This window comes from Canis lupus, chromosome 33, assembly GCF_048164855.1.
Source record: "Canis lupus baileyi chromosome 33, mCanLup2.hap1, whole genome shotgun sequence".
Taxonomy (NCBI): domain Eukaryota; kingdom Metazoa; phylum Chordata; class Mammalia; order Carnivora; family Canidae; genus Canis; species Canis lupus.
In genome coordinates, this window is record NC_132870.1 from 23,465,100 (window position 1) to 23,490,460 (window position 25,361).

The 25,361-nt window shown below is 34.8% G+C and overlaps 1 protein-coding gene across 5 annotated transcripts in view; it reads left to right on the forward strand.

Annotated features, from left to right (window-relative positions):
• BANK1 (B cell scaffold protein with ankyrin repeats 1) overlaps positions 1–25,361 on the forward strand; it is a 287,136-nt gene that overhangs the window by 65,190 nt on the left and 196,585 nt on the right. For all 5 annotated transcript variants that reach the window (XM_072810740.1, XM_072810741.1, XM_072810738.1 and 2 more), the window contains exons 3-4: positions 11,332–11,486; positions 17,901–18,039. In XM_072810740.1, coding sequence (XP_072666841.1) covers positions 11,332–11,486; positions 17,901–18,039 — 294 coding nt within the window. The remainder of the gene's footprint in view (positions 1–11,331; positions 11,487–17,900; positions 18,040–25,361) is intronic.

The following is a 25,361-nucleotide window of genomic DNA, read 5'->3' on the forward strand; positions in this document are numbered from 1 at the left end:
TCTGCGCACCAAGTTTGACTAAGAGGTCAGTAGGAAATGGCCCCTTAAAGGAAGAGTGGGTAGTGGCTGGAGGATTAGGAAAAGGGAAGGGAAAGGATAGGAAAAAGGAGAAAATATAATAAAGAAAATGGGATGGAAATGCAGGTAAAAATGGAACATATAGGCCACCAAAGAAACCATCTCCTTACATATGCTTTGCCTCTGCACTATCCTTGCATGTTGTGAACTAAAATTAAAAAGCTAAAGTGTCTAGAGTCAAAGACTCAAGTATAAATGTACATTCATGCTAACGTTTGAGAGAATTTGAGCTAGTAGTTTGTGAAATTAAATGGACATTTAAAATAAAGTAGATTTATCTTCTTATTGGAAACCAACATTTGCTTGGCTATATTAAGTATATTTATTTTTTATGTATTTGGAAGTAAGGTGTTTTATTGAAGGTAGCATTGAACGAAATATTTCTTATGTCCATTATAATGGGCAACATACAACAAAGATTGTTTAAGAATGAGGGGTGCTGGGGATCCCTGGGTGGCTCAGCAGTTTGGTGCCTGCCTTTGGCCCAGGGTGTGGTCCTGGAGGCCCGGGATTGAGTCCCACATCGGGCTCCCTGCATGGAGCCTGCTTCTCCCTCTGCCTGTATCTCTGTTTCTGTCTCTCTCTCTCTCTGTCTGCATCTCTCATGAATAAATAAATAAAATCTTAAAAAAAAAAAAGAATGAGGGGTGCCTGGGTGGCCCCATTGGTTGAGCCTCTGCCTTCAGCGCAGGTCATGGTCCTTGGATCCTGGGATCTAGCTCAGCGTGAAGTCTACTTCTCTCTCTCCTTCCGTCCCTCCTGCTCAGTTTCTCTCTCTCACTCACTCTCTCTCAATTAAAAATACATATTTTTTTTTTTAAAAAAAGGTTAAGAATGCTAGTGACTAGACCAAGATGTTGGCAAAAATTACATCTCTTTTTACAGTACATTTATTTTTTTAATCTCTTGGGAAAATTATGTGTTTACTTACCTGAATAGTGGACAGTATTGTATTCTTGGTTATGAACATTAAAACTCCAGAGAGGCATGCTAGGTTTTGTACTTCTTTAGGCACACTTAATAAAATCAGCAGTATTGTGATTATAGAATCATTTACCAAGATTATAAATTTGACAAAAACAATGATGTTCAGTTATTGAAATTACAAGGAAATATTATAGCTGTTTCTAAATAATAGTTGGATTATAAATTGAGAAAGATTGATATAAAATATTTTGAAAATATAAAATGTTTGTATTTATTTTGCTACAAGAAATCAGAAAAAAGAGAAGGAAACTAAAATTGAATGTCTGTTTAAGGCCTAACACATCATACATATTATTAAATGTAGTGAAAACAGTCCAACAAGAAAGGTACTATTTATCCTGTTAAGTAATTAAGGACACTGAAGAGTACATATAGTACCTTTCCCAAGGTTACATGAGAGGATAGAGGCTTTTATTAGCAGTAGGTATATTTCTCCTACATTAATTTTTGTTATTGTCGTTGTTTCCAAATCATTTGTGATGAAAAAATGAAACTTTGATTTTGTCAGTTAACTATTTTCAGGTTTGAAGAGTCTTTGGGCATTGAGGAATAGCCATTTTTTTTCAAATCAACATAACAAAAGCAATTCAAATATGATAGAAATAAAAGATTCCACTTTTTTTAGTCTTCACCTAGTTTTATTGATTATCTGAAAACCTGTCCTCTTGCCAAATGAGGATTTAATCAATAGACAAATAAATATAAACAAAATTTTTAAAATTTAAGCTAAAAAATATCTGTTTTGAAAAAGGATTATTAAAGGGTGTCTGTTTTGAAAAGCATATGGCAAGCTTTAAAAATTACATATAGGGGCACTGAGTGGCTCAGTCAGCTAAGTATCCAACTCTTGGTTTTGGCTCAGGTCATGATCTCAGGATTCTGGGATGGAGCCCCGTGGTTGGACTCTGTACTCAGCAGGGAATCTACGTGATATTCTCTCTCCCACTCCCTATGCCCCTCCACTCCTCTTCTCTCCTCTTTGTGAATTAATAAATAAATAAACCTTTTTAAGAAAATTACATATATATACCTATTTTTGTGACTTAATTCATAAAGGAAAATTTATTTTCTAGAGCTTTACTATTTAACAAAGTTTTACTAAGTTTACAGTGCATTTTTTATGGTTATTAAGAAAAATAAAATTATCTTGCTTAAGGTATCTGTGATTATTTTTGCCTAATGTTAAATTTGCTTTATTTTATTTTAAAAGATATTATTTATTTATTTATGAGAGACCCAGAGAGAGAGAGAGGGGCAGAGACATAGGCAGAGAGAGAAGGAGGCTCCATGCAGGGAGCCCAATGTGGGACTCAATCCTGGGACTCCAGGTTCATGCCCTGGGGAGAGAGTTCTGAGCCACTCAGAAGTCTCATTAAATTCATTTTATTTATTTATTTATTTATTTATTTATTTATTATTATTATTATTATTAAAGATTTTATTTATTTATTCATGAGAGACACAGAGGGAGAGAGGCAGAGACACAACACAGGCAAAGGAAGAAGCAGGCTCCACGCAGGGAGCCCAATGTGGGACTCTATCCCAGGTCTCCAGGATCAGGCCCTGTGCTGAAGGCGGCCCTAAACTTCTGAGCCACCCAGGCTGCCCTAAATTCATTTTAAAAGAGGAGATTCATCTTTATTCTAGATATATCTTTTAGAATTGCTTAGATCATTTTAATATAGAGATGATTAGTGAAAAGCTGATTCATTTCACATACTAAGTACACAGCAGTGCTTCCTACCCTTTTTTGTCATGACCTATAAAGTAAATAAGCTTTTCTGTTGTTTCATTTACATGTCTAGAGGAGGGGTAAAGAAACATGCTCCGTCTAAAATCTTGATCAGTTTATTTTATTCATCAATTATTCTTGATCATTCAAATCATTCAATTACTTGAGGAATGTATATTGTTCAATCTGTAAAACAAATACATTTTCATTATAGAAAACCAAACTATATATTATGTATATTAGATATTATTAATATTATTAGTAATACATATAATGAAATTACCCATAACCCTACCAGTCAGAAATAACCGCTCTTGATATTAATGGAATATATATATATACATACACACACACACACACACACATATATATATATATATCTCCAATGTATTCTTATGCATTCAGGAATAAGTCTTGAACCCCTACCACATAGTTCTGTATATGTATACTTTCTTTAAAAGACTTTATTATTTTTTAGAGCATTTCTATGTTTACATCAAAACTGAGAGGGAGATAGAGATTTCCCGTATACTCCCTGCACCCCACCCCTACAAGATGCATAGGTACCACTACTATCAACATCACTCACCAGAATGATACGGTTTTTACCATTTAAGGATGGATCTACATTGACACATAGTTACCTAAAGTTCGTAGTTTACTTTAGGTTATAGTCTTGGCATTGTATCATCTAGGTGTTTGGACAAATATATAATGACACCTACCTTTCACTATGATGGCATACAGAGTATTTTCACTGTCCAAAAAATCTTATGTATTTCGCCTGTTCATGACCCCGCCTTACCCCAGGCCCTGGCGACTCCTGATCTTTTTACTATCTGTATAGTTTTACTTTTTCCAGAATGTCATGCAGTTGGTATAATTCCAGAATGTATAATTTGGTATAATTATACCATGCAGTTGGTATAATTTCCAGAATGTCATGCAGTTGGTATAATAATATGTAGTCTTTTCAAACTGGCTTCATTCACTCAGTAATATGCATTAATGTTCTTCCATGTCTTTTCATTGCTTGATCATTTAATTTCAGCTCTAAATAATATTTCTTTGTCTGGATGTACCACAGTTTATCTGTTCATCTACTGAAGGACATCTCGATCGCTCCCAAGTTTTGGTGATTATGAATAAAGCTGTGCTATAAACATCCAGTGCAGGTTTTTATGTTCACATAAGGTTTCAACTGATTTGGGTAAATGCCAGGGACCATGATGGCTGAATTACATGGTAAGACTATGTTTAATGTTGTCAGAAACCACCAAATTATTTTCAAAAATGGCTTACCGTCAATGTGTGAGAGTTTATGTTTCTCCAAAGTCTCACTAACATTTGACATTGTCAGTGTTCAGATTTTGGCTGTTCTAATGAATAGATGTGTACTGTTAATTGTGTGTTTTTTAAATTTTGCATTTACCTGATGACATGTGATGTGAAGCATCTTTTCATATGCCTGGTTGCCACCTGTACATCTTCTTTGGTGAGGTTAAAGCTGTTAAAGTTTTTGGCTGATCTTTTAATGTATTTGGTAATTTTCTTATATGAGTTTAAGAGTTTTTTTGTATATTTTGCAGAACAGTCCTTTATTAGATATGTCTTTTGCAAATATTTTCTCCCAGTGCATCCCTTATCTTCTAATTCTCTATATACTATCTTTTGCAGAGTTTTTTTTTTTCCTTTTTAATGAAGTCCAGCTTATGGATAATTTATTTAATGGATCATATCTTTTGTGTTGTATCTGAAAAGGCATCACCATACTTAAAGTCACCTAAGTTTCCTCCTATGTTATCTAGGAGTTTTATAGTTTTGCATTATACATTTAGGTCTGTGATCCATTCTGAGTTAGTTTTTGTGAAGGTTGTAATGTCTGTACGTAGATGTACTTTTTTGCCTGTAGATTTCCAATTATTCCAGCACCACTTTTTTTTTTCCAGCACCACTTTTTAAAGAGACTGCTATTGCTCTATTGTATTGCCTTTTCTCATTAGTCAAAGATTCATTGATTGTTTTTATGTGACTCTGTTTCTCAGCTGAGCTCTCTATTTTGTTTTAATCATCTATTTGTCTGCTCTTTTGCCAAGACCACACTATCTTCATTACTGTAGCTTTATAGTAAGTGTTGATGTTGGATAGTGTCAGTCTTCCAACTTTGTTCTTTGATATTGAGTTGGCTATCATGGGTCCTTTGCTCTCCATGTAAACTTTAGTATCAGTTTGCTCATATCTGATTCTGAATGGGATGGTATTGAATCTATAGACTAAATTGGAAAAAAAAAATTGACATCTTGACAATATTGGGTCTTTCTATCCATAAACATAGTGTATCTCTCCATTTTTTTAGTTCTTATTTGATTTTGTTCATCAGAGTTTTGTAGTTTTCATCATTTAGCTAGCTCTTGCACATATTTTGTTAAATTTATACCCAGGTATTTCATTTTGAGGGGGCTAATGTAAATGACATTGAATTTTTTTTTATTTCATTTGTTAGTATATAGAAAAACATTACCTTTTTTTTTTTGCATATGAACCATATATCTTACAACATTGTAAAATTGCTTATTAGTTCCAGGAATTTGTCAGTGCTTTTGGATTTACAGCATAGACAATCAAATTTCTCCCAATAAAGACAATTTTATGTCTTCCTTCCTAATCTGTGTTTTTTTTTTTTTTTCAATTTCATTGTTTCTACTCTAATTCTCCTCTAATTTGGTCTTTTCTTCTGCTTTCCTTGTATTTAATTTGATTTTCATTTTTTAGTTTCAAAAGACAGAAACTTGAATTTTATTTTAGATCTTCTCTTCTAATATATGGACTCAATATTGTAAATTTTCTTCTGAACACCACTTTCCCTGCATTTCACACATTTTGGTAAGTTGTACTTTCATTTTCATTCTAATTAAAAATATTTTTGTAATTTCTTTTGAGATTTATTTTTTGACCCATGTATTATTTAGAAGTGTGTTTAATCTCCACATATCTGGGGATTTTCCAGTTATCTTTCTGTTATTTATTTCTAGTTTAATCATTGTAGTCTGAGAGCAGACACTGTATATGCCTTATTTCTTTTAAATTTGTCAAAATGTGTCTTATGGCCCAGAATGTGGTCTGTCTTGGTGAATGTTTCTTGTAAAATATTTTTCCTGAGAAAAATATGCATTCTGCTGTTGTTGGATGAATTAGGATATAGGTATTAATTATATGCAGTTTATTGGTGGTGTTATTGAGTTCAGTTATATCCTTACTGATTTTCTGCCTTTTGGATCTATTTCTGAGACAAAAGTATTGAATTCTATAACCATGATAGTGGATTCATCTGTTTCTACTTGCAGTTCTATCAGTTTTTGCCTCAAACCATTTGATGCTCTGTTTTTAGGCCCTTGCGCATTAAGAATTAACCCTTCTTGGAGAATTGACTCCTTATCATTATATCATCTCTTTTTTATCCCTGATAACTTTCCTTACTTTGAAGTCTGCTCTGTCTGAGACTAATATAGCTATTTCTCCTTTTCTTCCTTTGATTAGTATCAATATTGTATTTTTTCTCTATCCATTTACTTTTAATCATTATATATCTTTATATTTAAAGTGGATTTCTTGTATACAACATATAGTTGGGTCTCATTTTCTGATCTACTCTGACAATCTCTGTCTTTTTTATTGGTGCATTTAAACCATTGGTATTCAAAGTGATTACTGATATAGTTGGATTTATACCTACCATAATCATTACTGCTATTTTTTTCCCTTGTTCTGTGCCTTTACTCATATTTTGTCTTCCATTCTTCATCTGTCTTTTGTGATTTTAACTGAGCATTTTATATGATTCCATTTCTTCTCCTTTCTTAGTATATCAACCTTTTTTTTTCAGTTTTTTAGTGGTTTTCCTAGAGTTTACTATCTACATTTATAGCTAATTCAAGTACACTTTCAAACTACACTATACACTTCAAAGATAGTATCATTACCTTATAATAATATAATAATCCTAATTCTTCCCTTCCATCCTTTGTATCATTGCTGTCATTCATTTCATTTGTACACATAAACATATATATTCAAATACACCATTGCTATTGTTATTTTGGACAAATTGTTGTCTGTTAAATCAATTACAAATAAGAAAAATAAATGTTTTTATTTTACCTTTTTTGAATGCAGAGCAGAGATTCTGACCTATATTATTTCCTTCGTTTTTAAAAAATTTATTTATTCATGAGAGACACAGAGAGAGAGAGAGAGAGAGAGAGAGTGAGAGAGAGGCAGAGACACAGGCAGAGGGAGAAGCAGGCTCCATGCAGGGAGCCTGACGTGGGACTTGATCTGGAGTCATGCCTTGGGCCGAAGTGGTGCTATACCACTGAGCCACCTGGGTTGCCCTATTTCCTTCTTTCTAAAAAACTTCTTTTAACTTTTCTTGCAGGCAGATCTTCTAACAACAAATTATCCCAATATTTGATTATCCAAGAAAGTCTTTATTTCTCTTTCACCTTTAAAAATTAATTTCAGAGCATGCAGAATTTTGTGTTTGTTGTTTCTCTTACACTTTAAAGATATCACTCTACTTTCTTCTTACACATGGGTTCTAAGGAGAAGTGAAATATCATTCTTGTTTTTGTTTTTCTATAGGCAAGTGTGTTTTTTTTTTTCTCTAGGTTCCTTTAGGATTTTTTTTTTTTAATCTTTGATTTTCTGCAGTTTAAAGATGATATCCTTTTTTAGAATTTTTCTATTTGGTGTTCTCTGAGCTGCCTAGATCCATGATTTGATATCTGACATTAATTTGGAGAAACTCTCAGTTATTATTCTTTGAAATATTTCTTCTGTTCCTTTTTTTCTCTTCTACTTCTGGTTTTCCCATTACATGTATGTCACACCTTTGTAATTGTCCCACAGTCCTTGGGTATTCTGTTCTATTTTTTTGTTTTTGATTTTGGTGATTCTTTTAATTTATTTTTTTCCTGCTTACTTTTCAGTTTTCAAAGATTTTATTGATGTATTCTCTAGTTCAGAGATTCTTTCCTCAGTCATGTCCAGTCTACTAATAAACCCATCAAAGGCATTCTTCATTTCTGTAAGTGTTTTTAATCTCTAGCATTTCTTTTTGGTTTTTTTGTAGGAGCTCCATTACTCTGCTTATATTGCCCATCTGTCATGCATGGTATCTACTTTATACATTAGAGCTCTTAGCATATTAATCAGAGTTGTTTTAAATTCCCAGTCTGATAATTCCAACATCCTTGCCATATCTGGTTCTAATGCTTACTCTGTCTTGTCAAATTTTGTTTTTTGCTTTTTGATATGCCTTCTAATTTTTCTCAATAAACATAATGCACTAGGTAATAAAAGGAACTGTAAATAGGCCTTTGGTAATGTGGTAATGAGTTATGGGGTTGAGGAAGCTTTCTAGAGAGAGCCCTATGATTAGGTCTCAGTCATTTAATGAACCTATACCTCTGGACATGAACTTCACAAGAGTTTCCTAGGTTTTTTTCTCCCCTTATGTGGAACAAGATGGCTACAGTGGGCTATTGTTGGGTACTTCTCTTCCCCCACTTTGACTCTTGATAATACCCCAGTAGGTTAGGCTGTCACTAACCAGTATGCCCTGAAGACAAACCTTTCTTAGAACAGAGTGCTCTGGAGTATTTCAAAATGGTTTCTTTCTTCCTCTCTCTGCCAGAGCAAGAGGGGAATTTTCTCCAGTATTTTGTGTGGGAATCTAGTCAAGCTCCTGGAGGTAAATTTCAAAATAATGTGGAACCCCTCCTTTGGCTGGTTTCTCCTGCAGTTCTTAATGCTCAAATTTGCCTACATGGAGCATCCAGCAATTCCTCAATTATAATTGAGGTTTCCCTACCCTGTCACAGGTTCCTAGCATGTTTTTCACTCCTGACTCTTTATAAGTTGAGACTCCCTGTTATTTTCCTGTCTCTCCAATTTGGGGACAGCAATTTGTGTTATGTACACCCCTTTCTTAAGGATCAAAGAAAAGTTGTTGATTTGTCAGTCTATTCAGCTTTTTGTTAGTAGTAGTGATTTCCAAAGTTCCTAATATGTGGAACCTGAAACCAGAAGTCTTATACTTTTTATTTTACCAAATAAAAATGGAACCTACTAAATTGATAATTTTGTAACTTGAATTTTTCAATTATATTATAAACTTGTTCTTTAATGGTAAACACTTTGATGGAGTTTTTATTGGTGAAAGTATCTTTTTCATAGTGCATGTTTTTATCTAGTCCTTTATTGCTTAGACTGCTTCCAATTTTCTGCATTATAAACAGTACTTCTGTGAACATTCATGAAAATAAATCTTTGTGTACAGTCATGATCATGTCCTTAGGGTAAATAAAATAGCTCTTCTTAACCTAATGCCACAGAAGCATTAGCAGAAAACATCTAGATACTGCTATAGTAGAATAAGTTCCACGTCCTTCCACGGTGATTAAATAAAATTAGTTTCCTTGTTCTTTCATCAATTCACAAAATGATGGAGCCAGTTCTCACAATCTCTCATTGTTTGGTGCTTGCATGTGCATGTGTGTGTGCAAAGGGTGGTGGAGGGGGGGCACAGAGAGAGAGAGAGAGAGAGAGAGAGAGAGAAAGACAGAGAGAGAAAATGAAACTGCTTTTGAAAGTAGTTTAAATTATTAGAGAAATAAAGGCTATTTTTCATTTCATTTTATAGAAGAATAGTAGTTGGAAGAATCTGGAAATCCCAGGTATTTTTGTGCTTTTATTCTGCAACTTTTATAAGACAGAAGAAAAAAAAATACCCACTGTCCTTAGATGTGGCATGGAGATAGCTCTTCTGCAGGGGGCATCTTTTTTGTTATTCAGCTTTACTGATAGAATTACCTATATGAAACTGGTAACTTCATTTTATTTTTTTAGATAAAATAGCAAAATTCTAGCTGCTTCCATCTATATTGCCTTTGACTCTTCTTGCTTTTCATCCTGTCAGTGTCCTTTTGTGACACACTAAGAACACACTTATACTTGAACCATTTGGATTTTTTTGCTAGCCAATGAAGGAAAGGCACACCATAGAGAACCATGGGCCATCTCAGTAAAAGTATTAGAAAAGACTTTCTATAGGATTTAGGTTTATTGTTAAGGGATTTGAGGGAGTTTTTAAGAAAGCAGGGCTTTGCTATAGTTTGCTTGCTTCCAAAAAGCAGTTGTAATTTTATGATCTGGTTTATTAATCACTTTTATCCAAAATAGGGTGACAAGCTATCTCACAGTGCTTCAGACTGAGGGGTTCTTGGGACACAACATGTTCCCTGCCCAAACCAGGAAAATCCCTGGCAAACTGAGGGGTAGGTTACTCTATCTAGAGGGCAAACAAAATGAAAAGAGGCTAAGGCTGAAATTGGTAAAGTAGTAGTAGCTACTGATGGGAGCTAGGATTTGGGATGTTTGGTTATTTTTGGGATTTTGGCAATGTTCATATTTTTGCGTGGATTCATACATGACTATAAAGTAGTCTCATCTCTGACTTGATCCATGATGGTAACACAGTGGCCATGCCTGATGTTGCTTTTACTAGGAGAACACCAGGCCAGCTCCCAGTAACACCAAGATTTTTACACAGAGTCAGGGCAGTTTGTAGCTGTCAGGGGCTATTTTCCTTTTTTCCAGTTCTCTTCTTTGTGGATTTGAGGGATACTTTTGGAGTTGACCTAAGAGTTTACTGTGTGATCTAGTTGTTAGACTTGGTTTCAGCCACATTAGTCTAATGAGATGCTTCAAGCTTTGAAACATTGAGTTATGAAACAATTATCCATCACCCTTAATACAACTTTTTTTTCTTCAATAGATAAAAATATTTTAACCATTGAGACCAAGTGTTAAATTACTAAATGTTAAAACAAAAAGAAATCAAATATTCTTTCCCCTTGAGATTCAAAATTCACATTAGCATATTTCACTGCTCTTAGTAATACTGCCATAAAGAATCCTATGTTATTTGATATAGAACAAACATATTTTCACAGAACATATTAACATTTGGATGAATATTAATATCTCACTATTAAACCAGTGTTGTATATAAGTACTAGTTTATTTAGCAATGTTTCCCAGTTGTGCTATTTGTTTTTAAAATTTGGAAATATATTTAAAGAGTAAATAAGTATTTTGGTTTAAAATAAAATAAATTTTCTTAATGGTGGTAGTTGAAAAGAGATAGTTTCATCTTTTTCAGGTTTGTTAATTTAATATTAAGAAAAATCTTAAATGGTAGTTGGATTTTTTGGGAGAGAAATTTTAAACTATTAAATGAATATATATAGTTGGTATAGTTTAGTCACTAAGGTGACTAAACTTAATACAAGTTAAATTGTGAAGCATTATATTAATTATTAACATCCAGCTATCTTAAACTCAGTTTGATCGTCTCATATTTTAATTAAATTAATTGTTTATCAATTAGTCTTTATAACAATATTGGAAACAATATGATCTTAGCTATGTTATAATCATGATATAGTTCACATTCACAAACTTTTCTCTAGGTTCTGAGGACTACCTTCAGGTAAATATTCCAACAGACCTAGGAGTGGAATGTTCCAAGGAAATAAGTAAGAGAAAGGAAATTGAAGAATTATCAATAGCATCAAGAGGCACCATACCACTGGCAGTGGTGCTTCCTGCTGAAATTCCATGTGAGGTCAGTAAGATACCTTGTTATTTAAGTGGCTGGCTCTATTGTTTTCATAAATATTGCTTTTCACTAGAATGTAAGCTCTAACATAGCTGGGCCTTTTGTTTACTTTCTTCATGGCTCTGTCCTCAGAATCCAGAACAATACCTGGCAACTAGTAGACGTTTGATTAACATTTGTTGAATAATTTAATATTGGAGAATATATGAAAGCTTAATTTTATCAGGTATTATTTGACATGTTGCCAAAAGATATATAGTTGCTATACATTATATATATATAACATATATATAATGTATATATATATAACATATATATAATGTGTATATATATATATATATCAAGTTACTATAAAAAAGTTGGATTCATATTAACCAGATCAAAGATTTTATTTTTATAAATGGAAACATTCCTGAGTAGAATTTGAAAATATGTATATTGTGGATCACCAATTTTTCAATTCTTAAACAGGTAGTAAAGGCCTACATTATTAAGTGGAAATATGAGCTAGCAGAGCTGTTTCTTTTAGGAATAAAAGTGTAATGTAGCAGGGGATGGAGTGTGGGTTTCTGAGAAGATGTTATATGAAAACACATCTTCCTCCTAAGTCTTCATTGTAATGAACTATTAAATAAGCTCGGGCAGAGCTGGACCTGAATCTGGGTCTACATAATCTCCAGACAATAGAAAAATGCTGGCCCTCAGTGTCTGTGGTGTTCAGTGGAACAGGTCAAAAATACAGGAGAGCCTTGGAAATTGCATGAAAGGGTCCTTCTGGTAGAAGCCAGTGAATTTACGCCACTGAATGACAGGGGCTGCAATTGTCTGTTTGCTAGGAGGTGTCTTTGGGAAAAGAATCTCCTGATCTTGCTGGCACTAGCAGTCCTGGGAGAAGACGAGCTTTCTTTCTGTGCAGTTATACAAAATTTAATTCCTTCATCCCCAGACCCCACGCCTAAGCAGAAGAATCATTTTTTAAGCTATTATGGTATCAATTCCAGAGAGATAAGAACTTCTTTGACATTCCCTTAAAGAGTCCAAGGAACTAAACTGTTCAAGTTTCAGGGGACCGACACAAGGTGACCAGGCAAAGAAAAATTACGACTCACTTAAAGACCTCCAGAACTTGGGGAATGGTGGGCTAAGCAATCAGAACTGGTGTCTCCTATTGAGTCAGAAACAATGGAAAAGACAGAAATAAATAGAAAAAACTGTAATAAACAGGAAATGAGAATTATTCTCAAGTAGGTAAAATCTACACAAAAATGAAAAAATCCCTCTGAAACTAAACATTACTCACCAAGAATTCTGCAATGAGTCTAAATAACTGCTCTGAACAAAACCTACAAAGTAAATTTTGAAGAATATGAAACTTTCCCCACTATTCAGTTTGCAAAGAAATTGAAATGTAAAAATTAGACCCCACTACCCTCCAGGCTGAGATAGCTCACTCAGATGGTTGGATAGGATCAGGATTCTTTTAATAGCAGAAACTTGCGCTATCTTTTATTGACATGGATACAATTCTTTCAAATCCTTGGAAGTTAAATTATTTCAATTTCATATCTCTCTTGGGTACCCTGCTTCTTAAGGAATCCTGAGTTAGAAGGTCATACAAGATAATTTTAGTGCCAGCCACATGCACTAAAACATTCAAAATAAACTAACCGCTGGACAAAAAATAGTTCTTCCAGTCAAAATCTTGTATTCTCAGAACACAGATCTAGTACAATCTTAGTCCATGTAACAATGGCCAAGTACCAGAGGAAAGATGTTTGTGTCCAAATGAATGAAAATCATGTTTCAGATTTGCCAGGATAACTCTCAGCATAGGTCCTCCTATGCTGAATAGGAGAATAGGTCCTCCCCTCTTCCTGAGACTTGAGACTTCACCACCATCTTACAAAATCTAGAAATTTAGCATACTAACATTGCGAGTCACCAGGTCTTATTTGACACATGCCTCTTTCATAACTAGTACCTTTGAAATCTAGTAAGTTTCCTTACAGTTTTGTGTTTCCAAGATGCCACCACTGAGTTGGGTAAGAGTCTTAAATAGTAGCATGACCGTCATCCTTTCTGATTAAGGGGGAGTTAAGGTCTCTCCTGCTGCTGCTGCTTGTTATAAAATTGCTTGGGTCTGGAGAATTTCCCTCCCTATTCCCTCTTCTGTTCTGGAGAATCAGCTTTAGTAGATTTGTTCAACTAAGTCAGCAGGTTATGTTGCTACTGCTTTGACCCAGGACCCAGGAGCATGGAAGTCTTGATCCTTCTGCATATTCATCTTTCTCATCATTTTTCCTTTCCATGGATTTTAGGTTTCTTAGACCTTGAAAATCTTGTGCCACTTTAAAAATAGCTACAACTTTAATGCAGACCTAATTATGTAGCCAACAAAACTAGAGCAACTCTTAGACTTTATGAAGGGGTATGTCTCTGAAGGGCCCATGGAAAAGTAACAAGAATCTTAGAGATTACCTCCTACCCATTCATTCCTTGGACCCAGATATAGTTTAAAATAATATACAGAAAACTAACAGCACTGCCCACTTATTTCTCATACCAAATCACAGTAGTTCTTGGTAACCAACCTTACCTTAAAGTGTGATCCCGTGACTTCACTGAAAAATACAGGAAAAGCTACAGAATATTATTGTGTTTACCAGTGCTTGAAGTGTCTCTGTGGTGAAGTGCTGCCCCTTTGGTGGTAAGGTTTTACAGTGACCAAAAGATATCTTTTCTTTAAACCAAGTGGCTCTCAAACTAAGCTGCACAGAGGGACTATTAGGGAAGGTTTAAAATAATAATGCCTGAATCCTGTCCCCAAAGATTCAGATATAAATGGTTTGGGTTATGGCCTGAACATTGGCAGTTTTAAAAACTTCCCAGGTGATCCTAAAGGTGAGAATTAACAGCCAAATTTGGAACTATTGCCATAACCTAATCCTCACTGTGCTGTTGTGGGTCCTATAGAGGTTAGCTGGAGGAAGCTGTACAGTCCTGGCTTAATAAAGCCCATGAGACTATGCTTGCTAACCTAGTGCATATTAAAGCAGTTATAAATATATGAAAAGAGCCATTGGCCTTTGGTATACAAAAGTCATGATGATGCACTGGGATAAAAATTCTTTGTTGCCTGTGCATAACATATCCTTAAAGCCTAAAGAAAACAACCCTATCAAAACCAGAAACTTCACCATCTATATGTTATATTACAGACCAAGTTGTAGCCATTTTGTTTAGGTCCTAAGGTTTGTGACCAATGCCACAAAACTTTAGGCCTTGGAAGTGATGATTATCAGAATTCTTTCTGTCTCTGGATGTTCAGAACAAAATAGGGATAAACAGATGAGTCAGAAAGATTGAGAGCAAAATAGCAGCTTCATAACTGATAAAACCAAATTTATGATCATTTGAGTGTCTTAGTACTTTCTCCATTGAATTAAGTGTACCCATATAATTATATTTTTAATTAAGATGTTCATAATAGTTAAGGACAGGCTGGACCTTCCCTCCTAGAACAGGCCGCTTCCTCCATGGAGATGCAGAAAACAGATGAAGCTGTGAGTCCTCAGGGGTGTCATGAGTAGAGCTGGGCATGTTCAATTTCAAAATGTCATATTTTAACAGACTTATTTCATCTTAATTTTAAAAATATGTACAGATTGTCTCTTATGTACATAATTCTTACAAGATGCCACAATGATATAAAAAAATAAAAATACTTTAGGATGTTGAAAATGTAGCTGGGAAGCCAAGACGTAGACATGAAGTATTAATTCAGAGCAGAGGGCATAATTTAGAAAAGGTCAAATGAGGAGTATGGGTGTGAAATGCTCCATGATTCCTTTGGAAGTTATTATAGGCAGAAGTTGTAGGGAAGATTTATGGAGCTTGTGAAACCTGAGTTGGACGTTAATGAAGAAGATAAGTGTGGGGAGATGGAGGGGCAGTAGGAACTAAATAGCATGCCAGCATTATGTACAAAGAGAGCTGGTGCAAAATGAAAATATAGGGGCTCTCCTTCAAATTAGTAAGGACTTTAAGGCAGTGACAGCGGAACATTTAACCGAGTACAGGACCTCCCAAGTGCAGGGCCTGTGCAAATGCACGGCTCATAAGCCCATGAAGCTGGTCCTGGATACAAATGAAGATGTAAGTGCCTCTTTTGGGGTGGCCAATATGCTTGCCTTTTGTTTAAAACTATTCTTTGGAGATGGTTGAAAGTTGGAGTCCTGTCCTCTATTAAGGAGAGAATCTTTTTTTTTTTTTTTAAGATTTATTTATTTATTCATGAGAGACACACACACACACAGAGAGAGAGGCAGAGACATAGGCAGAGGGAGGGCTCCTCGCAGGGAGCCCGATGTGGGACTTGATCCCGGATTCCGGGATCAGGCCCTGAGTCGAAGGCAGACGCTCAATCTCTGAGCCACCCGGTTGTCCCTAAGGAGGGAATCTGATGCAGACGCAGCAAGCTTGTGTGAGCACTCATGAATGAGAATGAGTTAGCTGGGTGAATAAAACATTGGAAGAGGTTGCTTAGGTTTACTAGCCTTGGAAGCAGAGAGGTCAAAATTAAACAAGACGTAGTGTACCCATGAAAGAGAGCTCTGAAAACTTTGAAGCAGAGGATCTTGGGGATCTGGGCCAAAGTAAATGGGAAGTCATTACAGATTTGCAGTAAGGGGACAGATGTGAGCAACAAAGGAACTAAAAGAGATAGACAGGAGGCCCTGTGAAGAGGAAGTGGCAGATGTGAGGAAGAGGAGAGCTTCATATTCCTGATGTCAGGAGTCACATGAAGCAGTGGCTTGGTGAGGCATACAGAAGAAAGCAGAGGGGCATTCTTGACATGTGGGAAGGTGTGTTAGCTGGAATAGTGGCATCTTTTCTCCATTTGCAATGTAATTGGTAAGGAGAAATTTAATTAAAATATCCTACAGACATACTTGGGAGCATTAGACGCTGGTGGAAAAATGCTTGAAGTGGAAGTGTGTCAGCTGAACCAATTCAGTGACATCAACGTATTTGTAGAAACTCTTTGGTGCAGAGCAGTAAAGATATGTTTTATCTGTAGGTGGTTTATGCTTAGAGAGATAATTTTTAAATAAGAGAACTTTGAAGTTAATGACTTTTGGGTAAACACAGTTTTTATAGGAGTGTATAAATGAGGTTGCTGTTTATTTTATTTTGCTGAAATTTAGTTTGACTTTGAAGAAAGCATTTGGGAAGGCGATATCTGAGGTAAACATAAAAATGGTGTTTGGTTTTGGTTATTTTGAGGGGTTAAACAGCACAATGTAGCATACAGATTTTGAATGAGATAGTTCTGATTAATCTTCAGAATGTAACTCTGTATTAGCTACCATGTTCTTCAAAGAGAAAACTAATAGCCTTCCATTTTGGCTTCAGAGTATGTATGTTTTGGTTAGGATTAAAGGAAGTACCTTTATATTAAAAGTATTTGGGATCCCTGGGTAGCTCAGTGGTTGAGCATCTACCTTCTGCCCAGGGCGTGATCCTGGAGTCCCGGGATCGAGTCCCACATCAGGCTCCCTGCATGAAGCCTGCTTCTCCCTCTGCCTATGTCTCTCTCTGTGTCTCTATGAATAAATAAATAAAATATTAAAAAAATAAAATAAAATAAAAGTATTTAACATAATTCCTAGTATAAAAGAGGTGCTCAACAAATATTTATTCCTTCTTTTTTTTCTCCATATTAATGCCAATCTTTTTATCCCTAATTATTTTTTTTTGGATTTTTTTCAAAAGAAGTTTTCAATAATCCTTTTTGCCTTATATACGTAGATTTAGCTTTTTGATCTCCATAATATCTTGAAACTTTTAGATTTGTAACCTTTAGCCAACCTTCACAGATACTCATCACAAATAAAGTATAACCAGAAAAGCCCAATTAAGTAAGATTTAAAACTATTGGACATTTAAAACATTGGACATTAAAACTCATATTATAAATATTAAGATGTCTTAAAGGTATACTTATTTAATCCTCTCATTTATAGATAAATGTACCAAGTTCTAGAAAGGTGAAATAAAAGGATTTGGGGGGAAAAAGGATTTGGTTGCAAATTACAGCTCCCTGGAATCTGTGAAGTGATGCTCATTACTCTCAGATGTGGAGCCTCACAAACATGGAAAAAGTGTGTCCTCACTGTTTTTTCAGTTGCAAAAGATAGGGTTGGAGAAAAAAAATGAGTACTCAACAGACACCAAGTTGAGAAATTTAAGATGTAGTGAGAATCATATTTACGTATTTTATTTCTGAATATGGTTGAAAATATGGACATGTAGAAATAATTATCATGTGCAAACTTTGTCATTAATAAATATAATGTGTGTTTTAGTTAATGTAATATTTTTCAAGGCCCTAATTGGGTAATATTTTTTATCTTATAGAATCCTGGTGAAATATTTATTATCTTGAGAGATGAAGTCATTGGTGATACCGTGGAGGTTGAATTTACATCAAATAGTAAATGTATTAGGATGCAGCCAACCCGTTGGAATAAGACAGTCTGGTGTATGAAAGCTTTAGGTAAGAAACTTTTTTATGCATTAATAAATATAAAACATCATCCTGAGTTTCTTTCAATAAATTTATGATAAATGGTTTCACTTCTTTACAGAAACTAATATTGTTCTGCAGGTGCTTCCTGTGCATAGGTTTCACATACCTGAGGTGGTTATTAGTAATCTAGGTTCCCAAAAGTATGAATGTGTAAATTATGAGAAATTAGCTTGTGTACCATGTGGTGAAATGACTGCCTGCAAAATTACATCGTTTTAAATATGTCAGCAGAGATCACTTTAATATATGTCAGCTATTAAATATGGAACTAAAATTATTTACTTTATTGTAATAGGATTAATGAACATTTAGACTTTCATTCACGAACTTTTTCCTTTCCTTTTTGTTTTCCATGCCTGTGAATATATTTTTGATGCTTTGGAAAGCATATTTCTTTTTCACTATTTATCATCATGGTACCATTTCCTTATACAGTCTTCCCTCTTTTCCTTATTTAATTTATGAGGTTAACCATTTTATTATCCACCTTTGCTTGCAGCGTGATAAATTGTATCAGATTTAAAATTCCAGGTGGAATAGCCACACCTGCCACAATAGTTGTACTAAAATCAGTCTATTCTATTAATTTCTGAATGTTTTGCTATAAATGTAGGACTACTTGGTTTTTGAATTTATGATATTTTGCAATCAGAGAACAAAATTACCTTTTATAAAACTTCACAAATGTGACATTTAAAAATACATTACAATAAAAAGTAAACAATATTATTATGAATCTATAAATATAATACAAACATTTAAAATTAGGGGCACCTGGGTGGCTCAGTGGTTGAGCATCTGCCTTTGGCTCAGGTCATGACCCTAGGGTTCTGTGATCAAGTACTACATCAGGCTCCCTACAGGGAGCCTGCTTCTCCCTCTGCAGATGTCTCTGCCTCTCTCTCTTGTATCTCATGAATAAATAAATGAAATCTTTTTTAAAAGACATTTAAAATTAAATACTATGTCAAATGCATACTAAACTTTTTTTCTTTTTGAATACAGCTATATGAAGCCCATTTATAGAACATTTAGACATTTCTATTGTGTTATGAAAACCATATGTCTCCTCTATGGGCTTCCTTGCACAGGTTAGGTCAGACTTGAATTATAGAAAAGGAAAGACTGTACACTAAGCATTCATAAACATTTCAGACACTGGTCCCTATCATGGATGAAGATATGCAGAAGTGAGATGGAAAGAACATTGTCTTTTTCTTTCTCTTCCAAAACCCCTTACTCGTGCCACATTTTATAATGATTTAATGAACATTAATTTCTAACTAATTAGTTTTCAAGTTTAAACTAAATCTAGTTAGACTAAAATTGCTACAGAAAAATCAATATTGCAAATTAAGAAGTACTTAGATAATATTTCCCAAACAGCAAATCAAAGTGTCAAATAAAATTATTCACGTTAAGATTATATGTTCAGTTTACCTAGCAGCTAAGAGCAATGCAAAGAATCAATTATGTCAAAATTCAAATGTTTTTCAGAAAAGCAGAAAACTAATAGTCTATATCTTTTAAGATATACCAGACCAGGGATGCCTGAGTGGCTCAGTGGTTAAGCATCTGCCTTTGGCTCAAGGTGTGATCCTGGGGTCCTAAGATCAAGTCCCACATTGGGATCCCCACAGAGAATCTGCTTCTCCCTCTGCCTATGTCTCTGCCTCTCTCTGTGTCTCTCATGAATAAATAAATAAAATCTTAAAAAAAAAAAGATATACCAGGTCATATATTTTCTATGTGATTGAACAGCAAATTTGTAATAAGAAATAAATAGAACACTATTTACCAGTTATGCTGTTTAACCTTCCCAACTCATATTTTCTGGAAATTAAAGAGAAATTTTCTTACCAAACGTAGAAATACATACGATGGTTCCATGAATGTGTGTGGGAAGATGGATGGGATGTACCTCCACAGAAATGCCCCCAGAGTCTTAATTTTTTTTTTTTTTTGCCTCATGCCAGTGTTTCTTGACATTTTTTTAACCCTGGTAAGAACTACATTTTATATCAAAACTCAGAACATACTCAGAAATATATAAATAAAGCAAAAGTTTGAAAAGTAGTCATTAACAGTTTTAGCCATGATATGTGAAGAACTTAGGATTTGTCACTCCTATTCCTGCAACAAGATAAAGCTGAACAAGCTGAAAATCAGTGACTATCCTTGAACTCCTCAGAGAACTAAGGTTGCAGGGCAAACCACCATCCCAAAATCTTGAGAGGAAAAGAAATCAAGAGAGTGACATCCAAGATCGCCTTGGCTGGGACGGAAGTCACTGGAGCCATAGAGTGGTAGCACACTTAAATGGGAATTTTAATGAATTGCTCAGGTGGAGAGTGGACTAGCTCGAGTCAGAAATTCCTGAGAGCACCCATAATTTTGTGGGATTCACCTCCATGAACCCTACCAGGTTCACATAGTGAAGATCTGAGGAAGATCGTCTAGAGGTTCTGCTGGGTTAGAGGAAGAATAATCACGGTGAAATACTCCCAGTGTACTCTCCAAACAAAAGCCTACTCTTCCAGGGAAGCCAGTTTATAGTGCCTTATCTCAGCTGGGGAAAGGCATCTACCCCATCGTAGCACCCTCTAACTTTTCTGTCTCACTTAGAATGTGGGAGGAAGGTATGCCACAGGAGAAACACTTGAAGGTGACAGCCCAGAGACACCAGTCCACTTGAAGTCCAAGACTTAATCACAATATTAGAATGCTTCCCCCCACCGCAACCTGACCACCACCACAAAACAGTTTCAATATAAATGGCTGTAGGTTATAGTTGGAAGCACTAAAAGATGCAGAATCTTTCTGAGGAGGAATAGTTAAGGAAGCACAAGAGCAAGAGGAAAGACAAAAACAAAGATAGTAGAGAAATTTGAAGCCCCTGGGCACCTATGGCTATATTAGACATGGACTATAGCCCACCGCCCAGTCCGATTACTATAAATTTTCCCACTACGTGGCTACCTACTTTAGTTCTTATACCTGACACAGTATGTCTGGTTTTCAACAAGAAATTACAGGAGATGCCAAAAAGCAAAAATAGTCTAAAGAAATATCAGGCCAGACTTGGATGTGACACAGATGTTGGAAGTATCAGACAGGAAATTTTAAATAACTATGCTAATATTTAAAGACTATAATGGAAAAGTAAACAATATGTACGAATATATGGATAAGTAGAGAGAAATTCCATTTCTTTTCATTTTCTTCAGTGCTAGTCAAAACCAACTAAATTGATAACATGATGGGTCACAAATCATAGATGGAGAAACTGCTTTGTAGCTATGCTGACCAATATGGTGGCCACTAACCACCGCTAGTTATTTAAACTTTATTATAATTAAATGAAATTTAAAATTAAGCCCCTCAGTTGCACTAACCATATTTCAAGTGCTTCATTAGAACATATCCATCCTCTTGGAAAGTTCCATTGAACAGCAGCGAACAGCACAGTATAGTAAAGTTCCTTTTCTTCTATACCAATTGTGGAGTAAAAGAGTGTCCAGCATGCTCTTTAAAGGCTGATAATTTTTCCAGAGTCTTTAGTGTAGCCAAAGAAACAATTAACTAGTGGCCAAAAGAGCTGCTTTTATTGTTTTGAGCCATTTACTGGGTACTGTAGACAAGTCCCAGTTGTGCTTCACCTTCTTTATTGACAAAATAACTTCTCTAATTGCATTTCAAATAGATAAGAGAACAAAATGCAAGACAACACTTAAACATCCAATAAAGGAATAAAGTGTTAGTCCTTCCTTCCTTCTAGCAATTATTTTAAACATAAGAAGTGGCTTTTCTGGAATATCTCACCCTCAGTTTCTAGATGGGGTGTAATAAACCATTTGAAAATTTAGGGGAACCATCTTTCTAAGTATTGTATTAGAATATAACATCCTGCCTTTTCCTACTCCTCTGTTTATATCTATTGATATGAAAACCACCAAATTTGTTTATCCCCCTTCACCCTTGGGGAATCATGTTCAAGAGAGCTCCTAATACATGTTATCTCATATAAAATCCCTGAACTCATTGGTGATTTCCAGGGGCAGGAAAGATCTCCTCTGTCTCCCACACCTCTAATAAGAGTCTATATAAACTTAAGTCTCTAAAAAAAATTTTCTGTACTTCTTTGAATACCAAGTTAAGATGGAGGGATCTAAACTAAAATGGAAACATACCAGAGATCCTTCCGTATTAGGATGCATCAAGTTCAGAAGATGGCCTCCATCTTGCCAGTATCTTTCTATAAGTGTAGAAAATTTCCTCATATAATTTGATTTCTCATATCTGGCTCATGATTTAATCAGCCATGTTACTTAAAATGTGATTTGCTCTCTGTAAATATTCTCTTGTGTGATACTAAGAGCTTCATGTAGTTGAAATAAGCCATGGTGGAAATATATACATCACAGAAATTGGCAAAAACTGTAAGTCAGGACTTTCTGATTTTCTTTTGGGAGAGTCACTTTATCAACACAATACTGGGATAAAGAAGACCCCCATTAAATTGAGAAGGTGTCTGTAAGACCCATTTGCTGATATCACATTAATCAGAACTTAATCCCAAGATCACCTCTAGCTGAAAGGAAGAACAGAAAATCTATTCTTTTTAGCTGGATAACAATGTGCCCTGAAAAAAAAAATCAGGATTCTATTTCTAAAAGGAAGAGAATAGATTTTGGGATAGGCAATTAGCATTCTCTTTTAGAAAATGGTACCTCTTAAAACTAACTATTATTCCCTATTATTCTTTCTTTTCTTTGGATACTTTCTCTTAGTCGTTTTAAGTGTGTGTGTGTGTGAATACTCTCAACATTGAGGCATGTCATATAATCTGAGACCTACTTACAGTGCCCAGAACTCTCAGATTTTTCACCATCCAACCCAACTCTTTGCCATATTAATATTCTTTCTAAATGTATGTTTCTTTCTAATTAGGTAATAATTAAGAAAAAAATTATGTTAAAGTACAGTTATGCCAACCAGTGAAGAAATCTTAAGATGCTCTTTTTCTAAATGGTATCTTTCCTTTCTGATACACTTCCATATCTTAACCTGATTTTTTTAAAGAAACTATCCTCTAATTTTATCTTCTTTTGCCTCTCAGCTTAACAAATTCATACACTCATAATTACTTCATTTTCTAAAAAACACACTTTTCTAATGGAATCTACAGGTTTGTCACTGAGAGGAACGGTCCTGTGCTAAACAAATTTGAAGTTACTCAGGAATCTGACGTAGTCTCACCTTATGCCAAAAATTGTAAAAATACATGTGAAGTCTCTAAACTAGAAATTTTTTTGTGAAGATTTTATTTATTTATTTATTCATGAGAGACACAGAGAAAGAGAGGCAAAGACACAGGCAGAGGGAGAAGCAGGCTCCATGCAGGGAGCTCGACGTGAGACTTGATCCCGGGTCTCCAGGACCAGGACTTGTGGCTGAAGGCGGCGCTAAACCGCTGACCCACCTGGGCTGCCCTCTAAACTAGAAATATTAACTATTGTTTACCCAGAAGGAAGAGGGTATTCCTCTGGTACCTGCAGCTCAGCCAGAAAAATACTTTACACAGCAGGGGGATAACCAATAAAGAGTTGAAAGGAATGTAAAAATATCCACAAAAATATAGAATCTCTTTGTTAATTAGGAAGCTGTTCTGAATAATATAAATTATAATTTCATATTTCATTGAAAGGGTATGAAAAATACTTTTAGGGCATGCCCAGTACTATACTTAACCTGAGCAGAAAAATAACAATTGATAAGAAATTTTTCTAAATATCATATTTGAGAAGGGCAGTTTTAATATGTACTAAATTGATATCAGTTTTTAGGCATGACCAAGCTTTTGAAACCAAAATATTTATTTCCTAATAATGTTCTAATCAAAAGAAAACCATATTGATTTCAATTTCCATGGAAACATTAGATGGGTTCATATAAGGTTTACCACATGATAAAGGGCTAAAATTGGTTCATAAAAGAACACAGCAAAAATAAATAAATAAACAAACAAACAAACAACAAACAAATAAATAAATAAATACATTTAGGGAATATAAATAATAGTGAAAGGGAATAGAAGGGAAGGGAGAAGAAATGGGTAGGAAATATCAGAAAGGGAGACAGAACATAAAGACTCCTAACTCTGGGAAATGAACTAGGGGTGGTGGAAGGGGAGGAGGGCACGGGGTGGGGGTGAATGGGTGACGGGCACTGAGGGGGGCACTTGATGGGATGAGCACTGGGTGTTATTCTGTATGTTGGCAAATTGAACACCAATAAAAATAAGTTTATTATTAAAAATAAATAAATAAATAAATAAATAAATAAATAAATAAATAAATAAGGAACACAGCTTCACAGACAATGGAAATAAAGAAAGCAAACAGCTCCTCAGTTATTGGATTTGTGAAATATGTGTTTTTAAGGGGTTAGTGAATTTAGCTCTGACTATTCAAAAACACTTAAGATTATATTTTCTGTGAACTGTTTCAGTTTGCCCCTCATCTGGAAGGACAAATCACTTAAATCCCAGAGACAGTGCAGGTTGACAAAGAGTCTTAAATGGCCTGAACCTTGAGACGTTAAATTTGAAAAGAATTCCCTTTTATTGTTGCTCCTCTGTTAGTTTGCTTTCTTGAGTATCTGTGTTTGTTGTGGGCAAGGAGTTCTATCTTCTTGCACTATAAGCCTTTTTTTCCTCTCCATAACTTACACCAATACCCTCACTTGGTTTGGTTATCTTGACCCACATTTATGTGTACTTCCAGTGTTAAATGTTGCTTCCCAACTTTAGATAGTAAATAGCAGAATTCACTTTCCCTCTCTTCTGAGTCTTTAAATTAATTGGCTTTTGTTTTTATTAAAGAGCTATAAAATGTAGATATCGTAATGACCACACTCAAAATAAAATAATGCTCAGATGGCATAGGGTTCTGTTTATGAAAAGGCCAATCCAATAATATATATTTAAGGAGGGCCTCCCAGCCAGATGAATCCATACGGAATCCTCTAAGGTCTTGATTTAATACTGACATTCAATAGATAAAAAATATATATAGTATAAAAGTACTTCAAAGGACACCTCTTGGGAAGATTATTCAAAAATCAACATCATTATCAATAGAGCTGATGATACACTATATCAAGAATAAAACAGTTCATCTGCTTTCATGTTAGATTTTAAAGAGTTAGAATATTTTTTTTAAGTATTCTATATCAAAGAACTACCAAGCAAATCTTCTCATCATATATTTCTCATGATTCATCACCTG